The sequence below is a fragment of the Phocoena sinus genome, chromosome 15 (genome assembly GCF_008692025.1).
Source record: "Phocoena sinus isolate mPhoSin1 chromosome 15, mPhoSin1.pri, whole genome shotgun sequence".
Classification (NCBI taxonomy): domain Eukaryota; kingdom Metazoa; phylum Chordata; class Mammalia; order Artiodactyla; family Phocoenidae; genus Phocoena; species Phocoena sinus.
Genome location: NC_045777.1, coordinates 22,543,742 through 22,563,914, shown reverse-complemented (window position 1 = coordinate 22,563,914; position 20,173 = coordinate 22,543,742). Strand labels below are relative to the sequence as shown.

General features: G+C 40.3%; 1 protein-coding gene across 7 annotated transcripts in view; it reads right to left on the bottom strand.

The window, feature by feature from the left end:
- Positions 1 to 17,577, bottom strand: part of SAMHD1 (SAM and HD domain containing deoxynucleoside triphosphate triphosphohydrolase 1) — a 76,790-nt gene extending 59,213 nt beyond the window's left edge. For 4 of the 7 annotated variants that reach the window (XR_004345958.1, XR_004345959.1, XM_032606764.1 and 1 more), the window contains exons 1-3: positions 17,237 to 17,577; positions 12,728 to 12,794; positions 8,013 to 8,085 (exon numbers count right to left, since the gene is read on the bottom strand). Coding sequence is in view for 5 of the 7 variants with exons in the window: in XM_032606764.1 (XP_032462655.1) it covers positions 8,013 to 8,085; positions 12,728 to 12,794; positions 17,237 to 17,444 (348 nt within the window). In the remaining 2 variants the exon portion in view is untranslated. The remainder of the gene's footprint in view (positions 1 to 8,012; positions 8,086 to 12,727; positions 12,795 to 17,236) is intronic. The other 3 variants (XM_032606768.1, XM_032606767.1, XM_032606763.1) reach the window with 2 other exon arrangements.
- Positions 17,578 to 20,173: the final 2,596 nt, after the last annotated feature.

Genomic DNA, 20,173 nt, shown 5'->3' with positions numbered 1-20,173 from the left:
TTTTTTAAATTAATTTTTATTGGGGTATAGTTGATTTACAACGTTGTGTTCGTTTCTGCTGTATAGCAAAGTGAATCAGTTATACATATATCCACTCTTTTTTAGATTCTATTCCCACATAGGTCATTACAGAGTACTGAGTAGAGCTCTGATCATTGTATATAATCTGTTATTTTTGTTCCTGCAGTATTTTTTTGAGGTATAGTTGACTTAAATATTATATTAGTTTCAGGTTACAACATAGTGATTCAAAATTTTTATAGAATATACTCCACTTACAGTTTTATAATATACTGGCTATATTCCCTGTGCCATACAGTATATCCTTGTAGCTTATTTTATACATAGTAGTTTGTACCTCTCAATCCCCTACTTCTATTTTGCCCCTCCCTCTTCCCTCTCCTAATTGCTAACCCCTCATTTGTTCTCTATTATTCTTGAGTTTTTTTCTGTTTTGCTATATTCATGTTTCATTTTTTAGATTCCACACATAAGTGATAACATACAGTATTTGTCTTTCTCTGACTTATTTCACTAGGAGTAATACCCTCCAAGTCCATCCATGTTGTTGCAAATAGCAAAATTTCACTCTTTATGGCTGAGTGCTATTCCATTGCGTATATATATCTTCTTTATCCATTCATCTGTTGATGGACACTTAGATTGCTTCCATATCTTGGCAATTGTAAATAATGCTGCTATGAATATTGCAATACATGTATCTTTTCAAATTAGCATTTGTGTTTTCTTCAGATATATGCCTAGGAGTGGAACTGCTAGATCATATGGTAGTTCTATTTCCAGTTTTTTGAGGAATCTCCATACTGTTTTACACAGTGGCTATACCAATTTCCATTCCTACCAAGGGTGTACAAGGGTTCCCTTTTCTCCACACCCTTGCCAACATTTGTTATTTGTGGGCTTTTTGATGATAGCCATTATGACAGGTGAGAGATGATATCTCACTGTGGTTTTGATTTGCATTTTTCTGATAATTAGTGACGTTTAGCATCTTTTCATCTGCCTATTGGCCATTATGTATGTCTTCTTTGGAAAAACGTCTATTCAGGTCTTCTGTCCATTTTCCTTCTACTAATTTTGCGTTCTGTTTGTTCTTCTTTATCTAGTTCCTTTAGATGTAAGGTTGGCTTATTTGAGATTTTTCTTTTTCCTGAGGTAGGTTTTTATTGCTATAAAGGTCCCTCTTAGAACTGCTTTTGCTGCAACCCTTAGATTTTGGATTGCTGTGTTTTCATTTTCACTTGTCTCCAAGTTTTTTTGATATTTTCCTTGATTTTTTTCAGTGATCCATTCGTTATTTAGTAGCATGTCTAGCCTCCACAGGTTTGTGTTTTTTGCAGTTTTTTTCTTGTAAGTTGATTTCTAGTCTCATAGCATTGTGGTTGGAAAAGATGCTTGACATGATTTCAATTTTCTTAAGTTTACTGAGACTTGTTTTGTGGCCTAGAACGTGATCTATCCTGGAGAGTGTTTCATGTGCACTTGAAAAGAATGTGTATTCTGGGACCTCCCTGGAGGCCCAGTGGTTAAGACTCTGAGCTTCTACTGCAGGGGGTGCGGGTTCAATCCCTGGCCAGGGAAATAAGATCCCACATGACACACGGCATGGCCAAAAAAAAAAAAATGTGTATTCTGCTGCTTTTGGATGGAATATTCTCTATATATCTGTTACATTCATTTGGTATAATATGTCATTTAACGCCTGTGTTTCCTAATTGATTTTCTGTCTGGATGATCTGTCCATTGGCGTAAGTGGGGTGTTAAAGTTCCTTACTATTATTGTGTCAATTTCTCCCTTTATGTCTGTCAATATTTCCTTTATGTATTTAGGTGCTCCTATGTTGGGTGCATATATATTTACAGTTGTTATATAACTTCTTCTTGGAGTGATCCCTTGGTCATTATGTAGTGTCCTTCTTTGTCTCTTGTAACAGTCTTTGTTTTAAAGTTTATTGTGTCTAAGTTTTTGTTACCCCGGCTTTCTTTTGCTTTTGCTTTTTTAATATTTATTTGGCTGCACTGGGTCTTAGTTGCAGCACACGGGATCTTCGTCATGGCACGCAGGATCTTTAGTTGCGGCATGCAGGATCTTTTAGTTGTTACATGCACACCCCGGCTTTCTTTCGATTTCTATTTGCATGGAATATCTTTTTCCATTCTCTCACTTTATCTGTTTCTTTAGGTCTGAAGTGAGTCTCTTGTAGGCAGTCTATATAAGGGTCTTGTTTTTGTACCCATTCATCCACTCCATGTCTTTTGATTGGAGCATTTGGCCCATTTACATTTAAAGTAATTATTGATAGGTATGTACTTATTGCCATTTTGTTAACTGTTTGGGGGTTGTTTTTGTAGTTCTTTTTTGTTCCTTTCTTCTTCCTTTGTTCTCCTCCCTTGTGATTTGATAACTATCTTTAGCGTTATGTTTGCATTCCTTTCTCTTTTTTGTGTATGTATCTTTATAGGTTTTTAGTTTGTGCTTACCAGGTTTATATATAGCAATCTATATATATAAATGATTATTTTAAGTTGCTGATCTCTTAATTTCAAATGCCTTTTAACAACCTTACATTTTTACTCCCCTCCTGCTATGAGTCCTGTTTTTAGTGTCATATTTTACATCTTTTTGTTTTGTGTATCCCTTAACTACTTACTGCAGATATAGATGATTTTACTTTTGCCTTTTAACCTTCCTCCTAGTTTTGTAGGTGGTTGATTGAATACCTTCACTGTATATTTGCCTTTACTAATGAGCCTTTTACTTTCATAATTTTCATGTTTCTAGTTGTGGCCTTTTCTTTTTTGCTTAGAGAAGTGCCTTTAGCATTTCTTGTAAAGCTGGCTGTGGTGATGAACTTATTTAGGTTTTGCTTATCTATAAAACTTGATTTCTCTATCAAATCTTACTGAGAACCTTGCCAGGTAGGTTCTTGGTTCTTGATATTCTACCACTCTCTTCTGGCCTGCAGAGTTTCTGCTAATAAGTCAGCTAATAGTCGACGGGAGTTCCTGCATACATAACTTGTTGCTTGTGCCTTGCTGCTTTTAATATTCTCTCTTAGTCTACTGTTGATTCCTTCTAGTGTATTTTTCATTTCAGTTATGGTATTCCTCATCCCTGCTTGGTTCTTCTCCATATTTTCTAACTCTTTGTTAAAAATTTCTAACATCTCGCTCTGTGAATCCATTCTTCTCCTGAGTTCTTTGATCTTATTTACTATCATTACCTTGAACTCTTTATCAGCTAGATTGTCTATCTCCACTTCACTTATAGTTCTTTTGAGGTTTTATTTTGTTCAGATAAAATAAACATATTTTATTTAGTTTGGAACATATTCCTCTATTGTCTTGTTTAGTTTGGAACATATTCCTCTATTGTCTCATTTTGCCTAAATTGCTGTTTTTATTTCTATGTATCTGATATGTTGGTTATGTTTCCTGACCTTGAAGAAGTGGACTTTTGTGGGAGACGTCCTATGTGTCCCAGCAGCACACTCCCCTCTGGTCACTAGGGTTATATGTTCTAGGGATGCCCCCAGTGTGAGCTGCATGGGTCCTTCTGTTGTGGTGGGCTGACTACTGTGGGTGGTCTGATAGGCATGGCTGGTACCCCAATTTGCTTGGTTGCCAGGCCCTACCTTGTGTGGAGGCTGCTAGCCACTGGTTGGCAGGGCCGGGTCACAAGGTGGCTGGCTGCAGAACCCCAGGGGATCCTGGGGCTAATGCTGGCTCACTGGTGGGCAGAGCCAGGTTCTGAGATGAGTGGTTGTGAGGCTGAGGTTCCTGAATCTGGTGTTGGCCTGCTGGTAGGTGGGGCCAGTTCTTAACACTGCTGGTTGTGAGTTCCAGGGTGTCCCAAAGCTGGTGCTAGCCTGCTGGTGAGTGGGGATGAATTCCAGGGTGGCTGGCTGAGGAGTCCAAAGTACCTCAGAGCTGGTGTTGGCTTGCTGATGGGTGGGTCCAGGGGCTGGGGCGTCACAGGGCTGTTGTCAGCCTGCTGGTGGGCAGGCGCAGGGCCCAGGGTGGGTCCTAGGCTACTGCCAGCTCAGTGGTGGGTGGAGCTGGTCCCGAGGTCTCTGGATGCAGGGCCTGGGGGTCCCGAAGCTGACAGTCTGCTGATGGGTGGGCCTGGATCCCAGGGCTGCTGACGGAGGCACCCAAGGTGCCCCAGAGCTGGAGCTGGCCTACTGGTGGGCAGGGTTCGGAGGTAGGGCCCCAGGACTGCTGCTGGACTGCTGATGTGTTGGCTGGGTCCTGACAGGGCAGGCTGTGGGGCTGCAGTGGTCCTGGGGCCCGTGTCTGCCCTCTGGTGGGCAGGATCGGGGTCTAGGAGCTCCTGGGACTGGTGCCCACCCACTGGTGGGTAAAACTGGGTCCTGGGGCTAGTGCTGGCCCAATGGCGGGGGCACAGCTGGATTCTGGGGTCTCTGGCTGCAGGACCCAGGGGTCCCAGAGCTGGTGTCAGACCACTGGGGGGGTGGGGCTGGTTCCTGACACAGCTGGCTGTAGGATCAGGGCTGTCCTGAAGCTTGTGTCAGCCCACTGGTGAGCAGGGCCAGATCCTTGGGTGCCTGGCTAAGGTGCCCAGGGTGTCTCAGAGCTGGTGTCTCCCAGTGTTATTTAATATAATCTACTCCTTCTATAGTCACATGGTCCACTTACTTATCACTTTTAAAGGTATATGATATTCTGTTGTGTTACTAGCCAAGCAGGATGAAACAATTCTATTGCCTTCTGTATATGCCAAGCACTGAGGATGAGGGATGAATAATTACCATTCCTGCCCCCAGGAAAAATAATAGAATCTATTTGTAGAGTAGTGGGGAAAGAGAATGGGGAAAAAGAAACAGAAGAAGGAGTGGTCAGTTCTACCCTGAAGAAAGGGGAACAGGAACCCTCAGAAAAAGATTCAGAGGTGGTGATTCTATAATTTTACACATATTAGGTAGACATTTCACTGTGTTAAAATTCTGTTTTAAAAAGACCAGGGACTTTCCTGGTCATCCAGTGGTTAGGACTCTGCGCTTCCACTGTGGGGAGGGCACGGGTTAGATCCCTGATCAGGGAACTAGGATCCCCAAAGCCACACAGCATGGCCAAAAAAAAAAAAAAAATCACCAATACATTTGACAAATTAGTGCCTACTATGTCAAACACTGCACTTCATCCTCACTATTATGCAATTCCTGGTTTCAGAGGCCAATTGAACTAAATTTAGCATGAAGAAAACTAAGCCAAGAATAAGAGGTTATAGTCTTGGGTTAGGCAATGGTTTCTTAGATATGACACCAAATGCATAAGAGACAAAAGCAAAAATAGATACACTGGACTACATCAAAATTAAAAATTTTTGTGCTCCAAAGAACACCATCAAGAAACTAAAAAGAGGGGACTTCCCTGGTGGGATGGTGGTTGAGAATCCGCCTGCCAATGCAGGGGACACGGGTTTGATCCCTGGTCTGGGAGGATCCCATATTCTGTGGAGCAACTAAGCCCGTGCGCCACAACTACTGAGCCTGTGCTCTAGAGCCTGTGCTCTGCAATGAAAAGCCCATGCACTACAATGAGGAGAGGCCCCTGCTCACCGAAACTAGAGAAAGCCTGCACACAGCAACGAAGACCCAATGCAGCCAAAAATAAATAAATAAATACATTTACAAAGAAGCAATACTGATTAAAAAAACAAAACTAAACTAAACTAAAAATATAGGGAATTCCCTGGTGGTCCAGTGGTTAGGACTCTGTGCTTCCACTGCTGGGAGCCCAGGTTCAATCCCTGGTCAGGGAACTAAGAGCCTGCAAGCCTCATGATGTGGTCTAAATAAATAAATAAATAGACAGTAAAAAGATAATCCAGAGGATGGGAGAAAATATTTGCATATTATATATTTAATAAGGGAATTGTATCCTGAATATATAAAGAACTGTTACAATTTAAATTAGATTGTGGTGATGACTGAACAACCTTGTGAACTTTCTAAAAAACACTGACTTGTATATTTAAAATGAGTGAATAAAAGAATATATCTGTGTGTAACTGAGTCACTTTGCTGTACAGCAGAGATTGGCACAACATTGTAAATCAACTACACTTCAATAAAAAATAAAATAAAATAAAATAAAATGAATGAATTGCAAGGTATGTGAATTATATCTCACTAAAGCTGTTTTTATTTAAAAAAAAAAGGGTTAAAAAAGGTAACTAACACACCATTGTAAAGCAATTATACTCCAATAAAGATGTTAAAAAAAAAAAGGTAGATGCCAAATTAGGGTAGGAATTAATTCTTTGTTCAACTGTACTGCTGATGAAGCTAAGGTCAAAAAAGGTATCAATTTCATTACTAGACAGTGACTCACCGACTCAAGTACTTAGTAGCTTTAAGATCTATTTTCAGTGACTATAGTTTACATATGAGGTTAAACAATTTTGTTTTTAATGAAAAATAGACAAAATAAATAAAAGGGGGCAAATGAAACTACTGACTGCCTTGAAAATTACTTCAAAAAGATTTTTTGTTGCAAACTGTGAAAATGTGACCTCAGAGATTATCTGAGATGATCTCAACTAATGAAGAAAACTCATCTTATCTCTGCCCTGCCTGATGAGAACACCCATGCTGCTGCTATTGAGAAAGGACAAAAAAGAATGCAGGACAGCAACTGTCTCCCAATTGCAGAACAAAATATTTAGATATCATCTTTGGTAAGTGATTCTTCTATTTACTTCTTCATAAAAATGAAGTATTTTAATATTAGGTAACATTTTCAAAAAGGGCTGCGATTTGATCATTCCTCAAATAACAGATTTGCTCTAAGAACAACTACTTTGTCTGTAAAAGAAGATTCTTGTAGAATTGAACCAAACACACTTATTAAATATCTTCAAACATGATTTTCAATGAAAAATAAGCAGACTAACTTGTAACAGTAAAATTGAAATTCATGTGCTCATAGGATCTGAGATAACTCAATACATAAAACACCTCTGATGAAAAGTGCAAAAGATGACTGTGTAAAAGGGGAATGAGACCCCGTCCCCTCTTCCAGGTCTGAAACTAAGTTTTCTTACCCTATAGATGTCAAAAGCATAAACAATGTGGTACATTTCCTGTCACCAACCAACCAAGAAACATTTCTTTAATTACGGTATTAGAACCATCCTGAAGAGCTTGTGAAAAATGCACATTCCTGGGTCTCTACTGTAAGTTCCCAGAATCAGAATTTCTGAGATGGGAGCGAGGCAGTTGACTGCTTGTTAAAATGATTCTTGGGACACTGAGTGTGAAAAACAGTGCTTTTGAAATGTCTGGAAGGGGATGGGGGATAAGAAATAAACAGTTATTGATAGATCAAATTTTAGGCATATATCTGTTCTTTGGTCTACTGTTTGACAAAAAATTTCACCAAAACTGATCAGTAATTTTAATTTAAAAGTTATTCTATGACTAAGGGGTAACTAGGGCTATATGTGTTGATATGGATAGTTCTCAAAAATATAACATTATATGAAAGCTTAGAAGGTTACTTCTAATAAAATGAAATTCCATTTATAAATGTTTAAAAAATATGTAAAACAATACTATACCCTGTTTATGGCTATACGTACATATGTAGTAAAAATCTACAACAACATTCAAGAAAATGATTAAACACTTGGGGAAAAAAGGATGGAAACAGAATTCAAGAGGGGTACAAACGAGGCCTTCTACTGTTTCTAATATTTTGTTCTAAAAATAATAGATCGGAAGCAAATTAGGCAAAATGTTAAGATTTGACAAGCTGGGCTATCTATGCTTTTCTGTGTGCTTAAAATATTTTAGTTTTTCTCGTGGTTATTTTAGAAAATGCAGAAAGTTTAGGAAAGTAAAAACCCATTACTCACAATCCCGTTACTGAAAAGAGATTTCTTTCCATTCTTTTAAAAATGAATTCTACATAATTGAGTTATATCACTTTATACTAAAAAAATAATAAACTCAGATTCCTCTTACCTTCATTGTATAAACATGAGTTTGATCCAGTTGTTGGATATTATTAAGCAGCTTTATTCTCTTCCCATAGGAACTAAAATTAGGATAAGCAAATCTATCATTATTTGCTAAATAATAATCCCTGGAGTATATAATAGTATATAATCAACTGTAGGTTGTTAGAATAGAAGTCAGATTAAAAGGAACAGCTAATAATTCAAACATAGTCCTATTAGAAACCCTCTCCCTTCCTTTGCTTCTAAGACATGAGACTCTTCTGCCCTCAATCCTCTTCTCTCTTGGTAAATTCAGACTTCAACACCTCTCATACCTATATCACTGAATGCTCAATTTACACTTCAAACTTATTTTAACCTAATTGAGGCCAACATCTACCCTCATGATCCTAAATTTGCATGGCTCACGTAAGTGAAATCTCAAGATAGGTAAGTCCCTTTGAAGTAGAGCACAGTGATAATGAAAAAGGTTTTTGGAATCAGGCAGAACTGACTCACATCTGCACGTGGAATCTATATGATCTTGGAAAAGTTACTTAACCTTTTTTGGTACACTGACGTTCTCCTCTATAGCACAGAGATAATACTATCTCCCTCACAGGGCTGGAGAGGGATTAAACAGTGTGTCCGGCACTGAGGATACAAAAGACTCAGTTCCTGCCCTCAAGAACTATAGGAGAATTTTAACTATGATTACAGATGTTATAGAAATTATTATTGATGTTAAATTCAATATTTATCCCATCAGCAGTGTTTTAAGTACAAGAATCTAGGAGTTTATTAGTATAACCAAGCGGTGAGTATGTGAACAAAGTTATCTAACTAAACTGGGCAAAGATGTTACATATAGGAAGACTACATTTGTTTGACAAACTGAGCCTTTGTCATATCAAAATAACTTTCAAAGTGAAATAATTATTGCTTACATCAACTAAGAAATAGTCACATCAAATGCAAATGTCTAGAATACAATGAAAGGAAACGCAGGACAATATAAGACTTCTTGGCAGGGGTGGCTGTCAGTCACGTGATCAGTCCATGAATGGATTTTTAAAACTCTTTATAGTGATGAGTTGCAAGGTTCCAAGTTTGACTCATGAGCATCAGGTATGAATTATGCATGAATCAAGTATATATGGTTTTAGCTTCATTTATACCTATTGTCCTCTATTAGTCATTACTCATAATGCTCCAGTCTTGAGAAAGAATTTAATAGGAATTAAACAACTCAAAATCCTATAATTCACTTTCTTGCTCCATTTACACTTACTAATTGGTCTAGGCATGTTAGCCTGGTACCTGGCTGAAGCAGGAGGCAAGGGGTTAGCCTTTATCAATCCTTTAGCTAATTAGACTGAAACGTGAATCTTTTGCTAAAAGTCCTAGATAGACTTGGAGCCAGAAGTACTACAATTGACCTCTATGTTGTCCCCCGAGACCCACAGTAACTACAGAATCTAAGAATGATTTTTTTGGAATGTACAGAAGCATCATTACAGCTGATAAACCATTAAAGCAGCATACCTTGTGTTTTACTATTCCCCTACCCTCATCAGTTTGAAATAACAAGCATAGGGAAAGGCCAGGCTCCAAGAAGTACTTTAAGGCAGAGCTGTAACTGACACAGGTTAAGTATAGTTGCACAGTGGAGCATAACCAGGAATCACAGCATAAAATAATACCAAACCTAAACCAGCCTCACAGCCCAGTCTTTTCCTCAACTGATACTCAGTATTCATCACTTAATTAGAACTCAAAAAGAAACTACTGTATTCATAAAGAAATCACATGGCGGGGGGGTGGGCAAAATGGGTGAAGGGGCTTCAAGAGGTACAAACTTCCAGTTATAAAATAAATAAATCATGGGAATGTAATGTACTCCATGATGACTGTAGTCAATAATGTTGTAGTGCATGTTTAAAGTTGCCAAGTGATGGTATACAATTTATGTTTTAAGCAGGGCAAGAAAATTTAAGCATAACATGTTCCCTGCTTGTACTGGGCCCTCCCTAATGTGCAATGTGCATTATACATTAACCAGACCTCCTCAAAGTTGGGAATGCCTGCTCAACTGTAAAAAACAATGCTTTTTTCCTTCTTCTGATGCCAACAATGTAACTCCTTAGAAGATTAATTTTTCCTTTCCTAATCCTGTAAGGGATCATGGTGACATACTGCGCCTATGTGCAGATCTGGACTATGTATCTTTGGTGAACTTTACATAAAATGTCAGTGTGTCACTTTGATGTACAATCTGTTTTCTCGAAAATGTATATGACTGTTCCTTTGACTTCTAACAGGCAGGAGAGTCCTCAGAGTTTTCTAAAAGACTGTCTCTTGGGTTATAATCCTCAGGTTGGCTTGAATAAAACTCTCTATTTCTCCTTTAGATCGAATATTGATTAATTTTTTGTTGACCCAAGAGAGTAAATCTTTTTTTTGTTGTTTTGTTTTGTTTTTTTGCACAGCTTGCAGGATCTTAGTTTCCTGATCAGGGATCAAACCCTCACCCTTGGCAGTGAAAGCACAGACTCCTAACCACTGGACTGCCAGGGAATTCCGAAGAGAGTAAATCTTAAAAATCCTCATCACAAGAAAAAAATTTCTTTGTAATTTTGTATGGTGACAGAGGGTACTAGACTTATTGTGGTAATCACTTCGCAATATATACGAACATTGAATCATTACATTGTACACCTGAAACTAATATAATATTATATGTCAATTATACCTCAATAAAAATATTTAATTTTTTTTAAAAAAATCACTGATTAAAGTATATTTAAAAAGCCACCCTAAACCTGGAGGTGTTTTTGTTTTGGCAAAGGCTATGGCAAAATAAATAATTTAAACAAAGATTTGGGCCAGAATAGTTGGACTACAATAAGATTTTATTTCCATATTTCATCGTCTCTGAAATCTACTGCTTCTTACAACTGATGTGTACATTTAATGTGACAACATTTCTTATTTTTTTAGAAAAATCTTTTACCATCATCAGTTAATCATAAAACTGAGGAAATACAGGAGTACTTGTCTAAACTGGATTCCCCCTAGAAAGCAGAGTGTAGGACAAGAGCATGCATACAGTTAATTTATTTTGGATGTGAATCCTGGGATATGGAGTGGAGGGCTAGAAAAGGTGAAACAGGAAACGAGGGGAAAATAATGCAAGGGTACATTAATAAGTTGGTTGCACTGGACCACTGTGAACAACTTCAACGGATCCCACTGAAATCCTCAAAGGCAGCTCTGTCCAAGAGAACTTTGTCATGATGGAAATATTCTATATCTGCCCTGTTCAGCACGGTAGCCACCAGCCATAAGTGGCTACTGAGCACACGAATTATGGATAGTATAACTGAGAAATTAAAGTGTTCACTTCACTTAATTTTAATTAATTTTAACACATAGGTAGTGGCTGCTGCATAGGAAAACACAGCTCTAAGGGATACTGCAGAATCCACCTCAGAGTTAAGAGGTGGGCACAAAAAGACACGACATACAGTGTTCCTTTTGGAATTTTTACTGTTTTGTTAACTCATGTGTCCCAAGTTCCTGGAAGAATGCCTAACGCATAATGAGCCCTCCATAAATATTTGTTGAATAAATCAACAGCATTTGGGTCCACAAAGTATATGGTTCCCTTTAAAAGCAAAACTCTATTAGAAAAAATTCCATTCAGTTCAAACAATAAGCTACTATTATACATAAGAAATAGGTAGTAAGCGGGACTTTCGGGGGACAGAGGGGGCTGATACATAATTATGAAAGAGGCAAGATTAGGTTCCCAAGGATTCTGACCCAAAGGAGGCGTATTAAAAGTCAGTAAAATGTTCTAAAGTAATCTTTCCCTCAATCTACTTGCATTATCAATTACTAAACAACAGTGCATGAAGTAATTCAGTATAATCTTTTGTTCTGATTCTTTGGTTACTGTTTCCACAAACAACACTTAGCTAAGTGGAATTCCAGAAGAAAAGACCACATTTTACCACTGTTGCCAATTCCCTAATAGAAACAAAGTCTCTACTTTAAGGAAGGTTTAAATATTGATTGGATCTTCAACTGAGATATTTAAAGTGGACTTACACAAATCTAGACCCTAGAATCTCCAGTCATATATAGGGATCTCAACCTACATATATAATTTATGAAGGGCTTAACATGTGCTAACATACATTGTCTCATTAGTATTATCCATTTCACAGGTGCAGAAAATGAAGGGTTAAATAAATTGTCCCAAATCATACATCTGAAAAGTGCCAAACTTCTTTGGATAGTGTCTTTAAATCTAATACCAGGGAAGCATTCCAGCCTTAAGTAGCTCTAGAAAGACCTAGAAATATACTCAAGATAGGGTTGTAGCCTTGATTTTTCTTGCCAACATTTTTTTCCTATCAATTCTTCTACATTTTCTGGAGTTTATAATTCAATTATTCTGAACTTGAGAGTAAAAAGTTGGTCACTACAAACTTCATGAAGGCTTATTAGCAAAATTTTTAAAAACAGGGATCATTAGTAATATTTAACATAGGATTTGCACAGCAAAAACAAACAAAAACAACTCTTAGACAGCAGGTGTGGTATTCTGTTTTAAAACCTGTGCAGATTTAAAATGAGGACACTTAATATCAGCAATCTTGGGCTTTGTCTCTTCAGTGTGAATAAAAATGTCTTAAGTATGCTTGGCTACAATGTGAATTTTATCATTCTTACCTTATTCCAAGGTCTTCAAGAAGAGACTCATCAAGAAAGGGCAGTATTGAACCTGTGATTTTCTTCTCTATGGAAGAAAAGGGAGGGGAAAAAATGAATGATTTCAATATTCACAGCACATGCTTTTGATTTCTTTCAATTTGGATCCACCAGAATTTACTCAGATCAACATTTTTTTGAGCACCCAGTACTGGCAACGAACTGTGCCAAGTACCACATTTTTGACTGCTACTTGGAAAGTCTTAATTTTATTTATTTTTAATTTCTTTTTTTAAAGAAATTTATTTATTTTTGGCTGCATTGGGTCTTCGTTGCTGTGCACGGGCTTCCTCTAGTTGTGGTGAGTGCTGGCTACTCTTCGTTGTGGTGCAAGGGCTTCTCGTTGGGGTGGCTTCTCTTGTTGCGGAGCACGGGCTCTAGGTGCACGGGCTTCAGTAGTTGTGGCACGCGGGCTTCAGTAGTTGTGGCACGCGGGCTCAGTAGTTGTGGCTTGCAGGCTCTAGAGCACAGGCTCAGTAGTTGTGGCATATGGGCTTAGCGGCTCCGCGGCATGTGGTATCTTCCCGGACCAGGGCTCAAAGCTGTGTCCCCTGCATTGGCAGGAGGATTCTTAACTACTGCGCCCCAGGGAAGCCCGGAAAGTCTTAATTTTAATTTGATAACTATACCAAGAGGATTTTTTTTTGATAAACCAGGTAAAATTTTTTAAATTGAGTAAATTATTTGTAAGGAAGTCCAGCTGCAAAACCGGCAGCTTCCTCCTGAAACAGGTGAGGTTTGGGGTGGGGCGGGGAAAGAAATGTCAGTCTATTGTTAGAATAGTCAGGTCAAAACCATAGCCTGAGGGATGCTGCACAAGTTGACTTAGTTCTGAAACCTCCAAAGAAAGCACACAATCTGTTTAGTAAGGCTTATATACATTAAAAAAATATATATGAAAATATATATATATATATGTATTTATTTATTTATTTTGGCTGCGTTGGATCTTCGTTGCTGCACGTGGGCTTTCTCTAGTTGTGTCGAGCGGGGGCTACTCTTCGTAGTGGTGTGTGGGCTTCTCATTGCGGTGTCTTCCCTTGTTGCAGGGCACGGGCTGTAGGCACACGGGCTCAGTAGTTGTGGCTCGCAGGCTCTAGAGCGCAGGCTCCGTAGCTGTGGTTCACGGGCTTAGTTGCTCCAGGGATGTGGGTCTTCCCGGACCAGGGCTCAAATCCACGTCCCCTGCATTGGCAGGTGGATTCTTAACCACTGTGCCACCAGGGAAGTCCCACATGGTTTATTTTTCTTTATCTTTCTATATAGTTAATTCCAGACCTTCCTGACCTCAGATTCCAGAACACTGGACTATTTTCAAACAAACAAAAGTCTTTCTAAAGGTAACAAGAGAAAATGAGGATGCAATTTTCCAGAAAGAAAAAAACATTTAAATGAAAATGGCATTTTGGGGGGTGTTTTTCAAGCATAAAAAATATTCAATATAAAAAATCCAAACAATATAAAGTATAAAATATCAACTTACTCATATTCTCCTAATAATCATTAATATTTTAGATAACAAAATTCAAGACATTTACCTATGCAATTATGTAATTTTACACAAATGAAATTATGTTGTTTATAATCTATTTTTCCCAACTAATAGGTCATAAAGATCTTTCTTGTCAATTATTAACAATTATTAATGATGTAGTTTCATCATTTTTAATGGTTGTCTTTTATTCCACAATACAGATGTACCATAACACATTTAACCAATTTCTCCTGAACCTTATGCTCCTCACCACTAAAATGATATAACTGAACCTATGTCACAGAGTCATTGTAAAGATTTTATAAGATGAAACATGAAGTGCAGAGAATACTACTTCACACAAAGTAAATGCTCCATAAATTGTTAATCATCAATATTACTTACTATTATTATCAATGGATATTTAGATCATTTCTACTTTTTTGCTATTTATAACTAGTGGTTAGAAGAATAATCTTGAATATATTTCTTTGGACAGTGTACAAATGTTTCTGTAAACTCCTACAAGTGAAATTTTCTGTAAGTAAAAAGGTATTCCCAAACTGTCCAGGGTTAAGCAAATTGATACTTCCATCAACTTTATTGGATTACCAATCTTTAAATATTTTTCTATCTAAATTTTAAAATCAGTGTTTTTAAAATTACTGTTAAGACTGAATGTTTTTTTCTGTTTTTATTGGCTGCTTGTCAATTGTTCTTGTGTTTTGCTCATTTTCCTACTGGGGTGTTTTTTTCCTTGTTCTTAGTTGACTTTATAACTTTGGTTATGTTCTCCATTTTTTTTCTTTTCTCACTGGTTTGTTTATTCCCTTATTGTTGAGGGAAATCCAATGTATTTTGATGAGAACACTTGTTAAGGTAGAAGTGGCATGAATTCTGGAGTCCAAAGACCTAACTCTAAAATCCAGCTCTGCTTTTTTCTAGTTGTGTGGCCTTTGAACCTCAAACACATCATCTACTAAAAAATATACATTACAGTCTCTAAATTCCTGTGAAATTATATTCCAAAATGAGGAAAGGGACCCAGCACCTGTGCTTAGTTTTGTCAAATAAAAACAAATTTGGACTTGCAAGCTGCTGTGTATAAAACAGATAAAAAACAAGGTCCTACTGTATAGCACAGGGAACTACATTCAACATCTTGTAATAATCTATAACAGAAAAGAATCTGAAAAAGACTACATATATATACATACACACACACACACACACACACACACACACACACACACACATATATCACTTTTCTGTATACCAGAAACTAATACAACAGTGTAAATTAGCTATAGTTCAATTAAAAAAATCTGGACTTAGATAGGGACAGACTCTAATTAGGGAGAAAATTATTTCAATAGGGAGAATGTTCTGACCTCAGAAATCTGCAAGTGACTCAAAGTCAAAAAGCTTTTTTTGGTTTGTTTGTTTGTTTTTTAATAGGATAAAGTAGGAGCAAGCAGAGATAAGCAGAATCTTTGGAGGGGAAGTGACCCCAGTCTGACAGGACATTGGCTGTGGTCAGCCAGTTCTTAGGAGAAGCTGATCAGGGAGCAGTAAGAAATTAGCAACTGTGAACACTTGGTCAGTTTTTACCAATTTAAAGCATGTAATGTCTTCTAGTATTAGACTGTGGTTCAAGAGAACAGATCATTCTGAAGACTGATGAATTAATCTACAGGACACCACTGAAATAGGCAGCCAACAATATAGCCAATCACATTTTGAAGACATAAAACTACTTCATCCCCACCTACTGCTACTCAAAAGAAAAATTCCACCCCAGAAGGGGAGGAAAACCAAGGCGGGGTGTGTGGGGGGGGTGGTGTGAGGGGGGGCGGTGGTGCTAGGGAAAAAGAGAAGTGCAATTTCCTTCACCCATCAAGCTACCTTTAGGTCTTGAACACTTCTTTAGTTCCTCCCACCCAGCCTAAGCAAACAGGGCTCTACCCCGCAACTGCAAAAGTTTACTGCATTTGCAAATCACACCACTTTTCTATTGAACACTTCAGAGGGTAAAGCAGAGGTCCAAACTTCATCGCCCTTACGGGAAGTTGGGTAGATTTCAAGTGGATGGATGCTTGAACTTAAGCCAGTAAAGTCGCTTAAAACTCACAACCTACAGGCCAAGTTGTGGGCACCTGGGAGTTCAGTGGTCAACCGAACCACCCCAGGGTTCAGATTTAGCGAGGGAAACTTCTGGAGAACAAAACATGATCTTTACTAAGCTCTGCAAGTACAGTCATCACGCATGTATTGAGTCCTACCCGGATGCTACGGTAAGGCGATGCGGATTCAGAGATGAACAGAAAAGTTCTTTCCCGGTTAGACAAACCCCGAGTTGGGAGGGGAGCGGAGGAAACAAACTTTAAAGCACCCAAATGTACTCTCACGTGGCAAGTGTTCAGGGAGCTGCATCAGCAGAGGGGGGGTCTCCCGAGCCTGGTGAGCTTGAATGACAGCAACCCTCCCACCAAGGGTCTTCTAACTAAAAAAGGAACCTGAGTCCCGCCTGTCCGGCGCTGTGGTGCCAAGTTCCTGAAGAAGCCCACCAGAGTTAGACCAGCTGCCCCCTCCCCGCCCCAGGTTCACAACCCCCAAAGTCCGCTCCCTTCCTACGGGTCCGCAACGCCAGACGCCCCATTTCTCCTTCCTCCATCTCAGGGTATCACTCCTGGGCGCCGCCCCTCAGGTCCACCCCTGCGGGTGCCTCCCGCGTCAAGTTTCTCTCCCCCGCCTCAGGCAACCTTCTCCGAGGGCTCGCAGCCTCAGGTTTCCGTTCTCCGCCTCAGGTCATCCCTCCTGGGCGCCCCCGCCTCAGGTCCACCCCTTCGGGTGCCTCCCGCGTCCGGTCTCCCTCTGCCGCTCTGGCTCCTCTTTGAGGCCCCCACGCTCACGGCCTCAGGGAGCCCTCTCTCAGGCCCGGCTGTCGCGACCTCGGGTCGCCGGCCCCCGGCCCCTCACCCCTACAGCCCTGCTACCTCGGCAGCGTTCCAGCAGTCCAGAATCGCTGAAGCCACAGTCTCTTAGGAAGGAGCACACCTGCTCCGGGCCCCAGGTCCGGTGGTCGGGGTGAAGGTCGGGGCTCGGTGACCTCTCTGTGTCTGCGGGAGGGGTGTTTGGCGGGGTTCTCGGGCTACCATCGCGCCGGGACCGCTTGGGGGGCTTCTGCGAGTCGGCACTCTGCATGGCTACACCCAGCGCCCCGCGCGGCTCAGTCAAGAACCCCGGCGCCCGACCCGCGCGCAGGCGCACTCGCAGCTCAGTGGCGGCGGCGGCGGCGAGTCAACTTAGTACTGCCAGCCTACTGGCCGGCCGCGCAGGCGCACTGACTGCTCAGACCTTGGGGCCAGGCAGGCCACCCGCTTCAGGCCCCCAACCCCCAGTCCCGGCGCAGGCGCAGTGACCGCCCAATGACCCTTAACCCCACCCAGGCGTTTACGCTAAAGCGAGTGAGTAGAAGCAGAACTGAGAGTGGTGCTGATAAGCGCGGGGGTCGGGAAAGAGTGTGCCCAGGACATCCCGCTACAGTCCGGAGCTCTTCTGGTGAACAGAACTTCACATGAGTACCCCAGGCTTACCCTTGGCCGTGTTGGTAAAAGGACTACTACTACTACCACTACTAAAGCCAGTACACCTTCCCATCAACACAGCCATAGACCCATCCGGGAGATACAGGGTGAGTGAGGCAGATTATCATCAAGCAGCGTGAACTAGTTAGTGGTCTAGGGTTGAGCAAAATATTTTCAGCAAACACTTAGAGCTTTACTGCGTGCCAGGCGCTCTTCTAAGGACTTACAAATATTAATTAATTTAAGTATCCCAGTAAGCTTAAGATGTAAGGAACTGAGGTACAGAGAACTGAGTGTTTTGCCCAGGGTCACCCAGCTAGGGAGTGATGAAGCCTGAATTCAAACCCAAGCAATGCAGCCTGGCTCTAAAGCCCATGCTCCTACTCACTTGCCAACAATTGCTCACTAATGGGAGTTTTGATATAAAATTATTTTATATTAGTTAATCCAAATTTTCCAGTTGCTCCCTTATCCCATAGACCTGGGGGGGAAAGTATGGAGAGGTGACCTTGGCCTCCTCTGCACAGAAGGGCCAGGCCCAGAAAAACAAACCTTTAAACCACAGAATATTTTGAGAAAAAACAGACAGTTTTCAAGACTTGTGAAACCAAAACAAGGGGAGAGGGGTCAAAGAGACAACAAAGAGCATTAAATGTGAAAGACATATTTAAACTTGGAAATGGCTATTTGAAAATTTGTGTTTATAAGACTTGTGGGAAAATCTGCCCGGACAGCAAGGTTTCTTGGGCAGTAGAAGGTGATATAAGCAGGGTTTTAAGTTTAATCAGTTGGGTTTGTTCAAAGCAATTGCTTTTGAGAATTTAATTTTTTTTGTTTTTGCTTGTTAAAGAGTATAATTTAATGCCATATTTATTATGTTTCCCCTAATCTCCTACTTTGTAGGGGCCCTAGATCTTGCACAACAAGGTGGTTTCTTGAGCAAGGTCACATGGCTAAGTGACAGAATCAACATTCAAAGCTGACTCCAAAACTTGGGTGGTTCCTAGTTTGCCACTTCACTTCCACTTGGTCCTGGTGATCCTATTCCATCTAGTCATTCCACAACGTGGAAACAAATGCCTACTAGACACAGGCCCTCTGCTCTGGTTGTATTGAGAGAAGTGACTATTCAAGCTCTCCTCTGATGTCAGTCTCACCATAGTTAGGACTAGAAAAAACTCTAAGTTCAATTAATTTAAGGCCCATTGCTTAATGACCTTGAATACCCCCAGGAGTTCTTCCTTGCCCTTCCTTGCTTCCACCCACCCAGCTGAGTTGGGCAATTTTACTTCTGGCAGTATTAACCTTGTGGTTTTACATGTGTGCACAACTTCCTCTTGAACCAGTGCCGCTAGTTCTCAGTGCCACCTACCACCAATCCCTGGTTCTTTCTTTGAATCTGACCTCCTCAAGACATTCTTTTTTCCATCTGTCAAAATCCCAAAGCAAGCCAAAATTCTTTCTTTAAAAAGTGTTGGTTTTCTTGTCTGATAAAAATAATGCTCAAGAAAGAAAACTTGTAAAACAAAATGTGTATACACACACATACAGATCCAAAGATCACCTCCTGGTGTGTGCCCCATAAGTCTTTTTCTTTTTTTTTTTTTCTTCATAAGTCTTTTTCTGTTCGTAGATGTAGAAACTTATCTCCAGATCTGTCAAGGAATTCTTTGAAAAAAAAAAAAAGAGACCTGGCAAAATGATAATAGCTCCCATATTTGAGTACCTACTATTGGTCTTGGGTGGCCACAGCCTGCAGTGGCTTGATGCAGGGTTTCGATTCCTGGCCAGAGATTGAGGTTGGGCAGTGGCAGTGAGAACGCTGAATCCTAGCCACTAGACCAGTGGCCAGGGACAAGGACCTGGCCCTTCGGCTTTGCAGAAATAAATTCCCACCATACATGGAAAGTAGTGAAACAAAGTATTTAGTAGGAGGAAAAAGAGTACGTGTGGATGGACACACGGGCGGGCTCAGAGAGAGAGTCGCACCCCCGTGGTAGTTTGAATCACTTTTATGGGGCATTTCTTCCGGGTTTCCTTTGGCCAATCATCTTGCTTTTCCTGGTTCTGTGCCTGTATCTGATATATCTCAGGGTTTTCCCATGTGTGCACACGCATCTCTTAGCCAAGATGGATTCTAGCAAAGGGGGCTATGGGTAGGTTGACCTCACTTATTATGAGGTGACGCCCCCCTCCCTTTTGACCTCCGAGGAACCTTTCTGCGAATGTATAGTTGGGAAGGTCTCCTTGACCTCGAGAATAAGAAATACGTGATCTCTATCTTTTATCTGGGCAGGGCTCAGCTCTTCTCTCGCTTCTATTTGGGAGTTTCTGTCCACAGGGGAC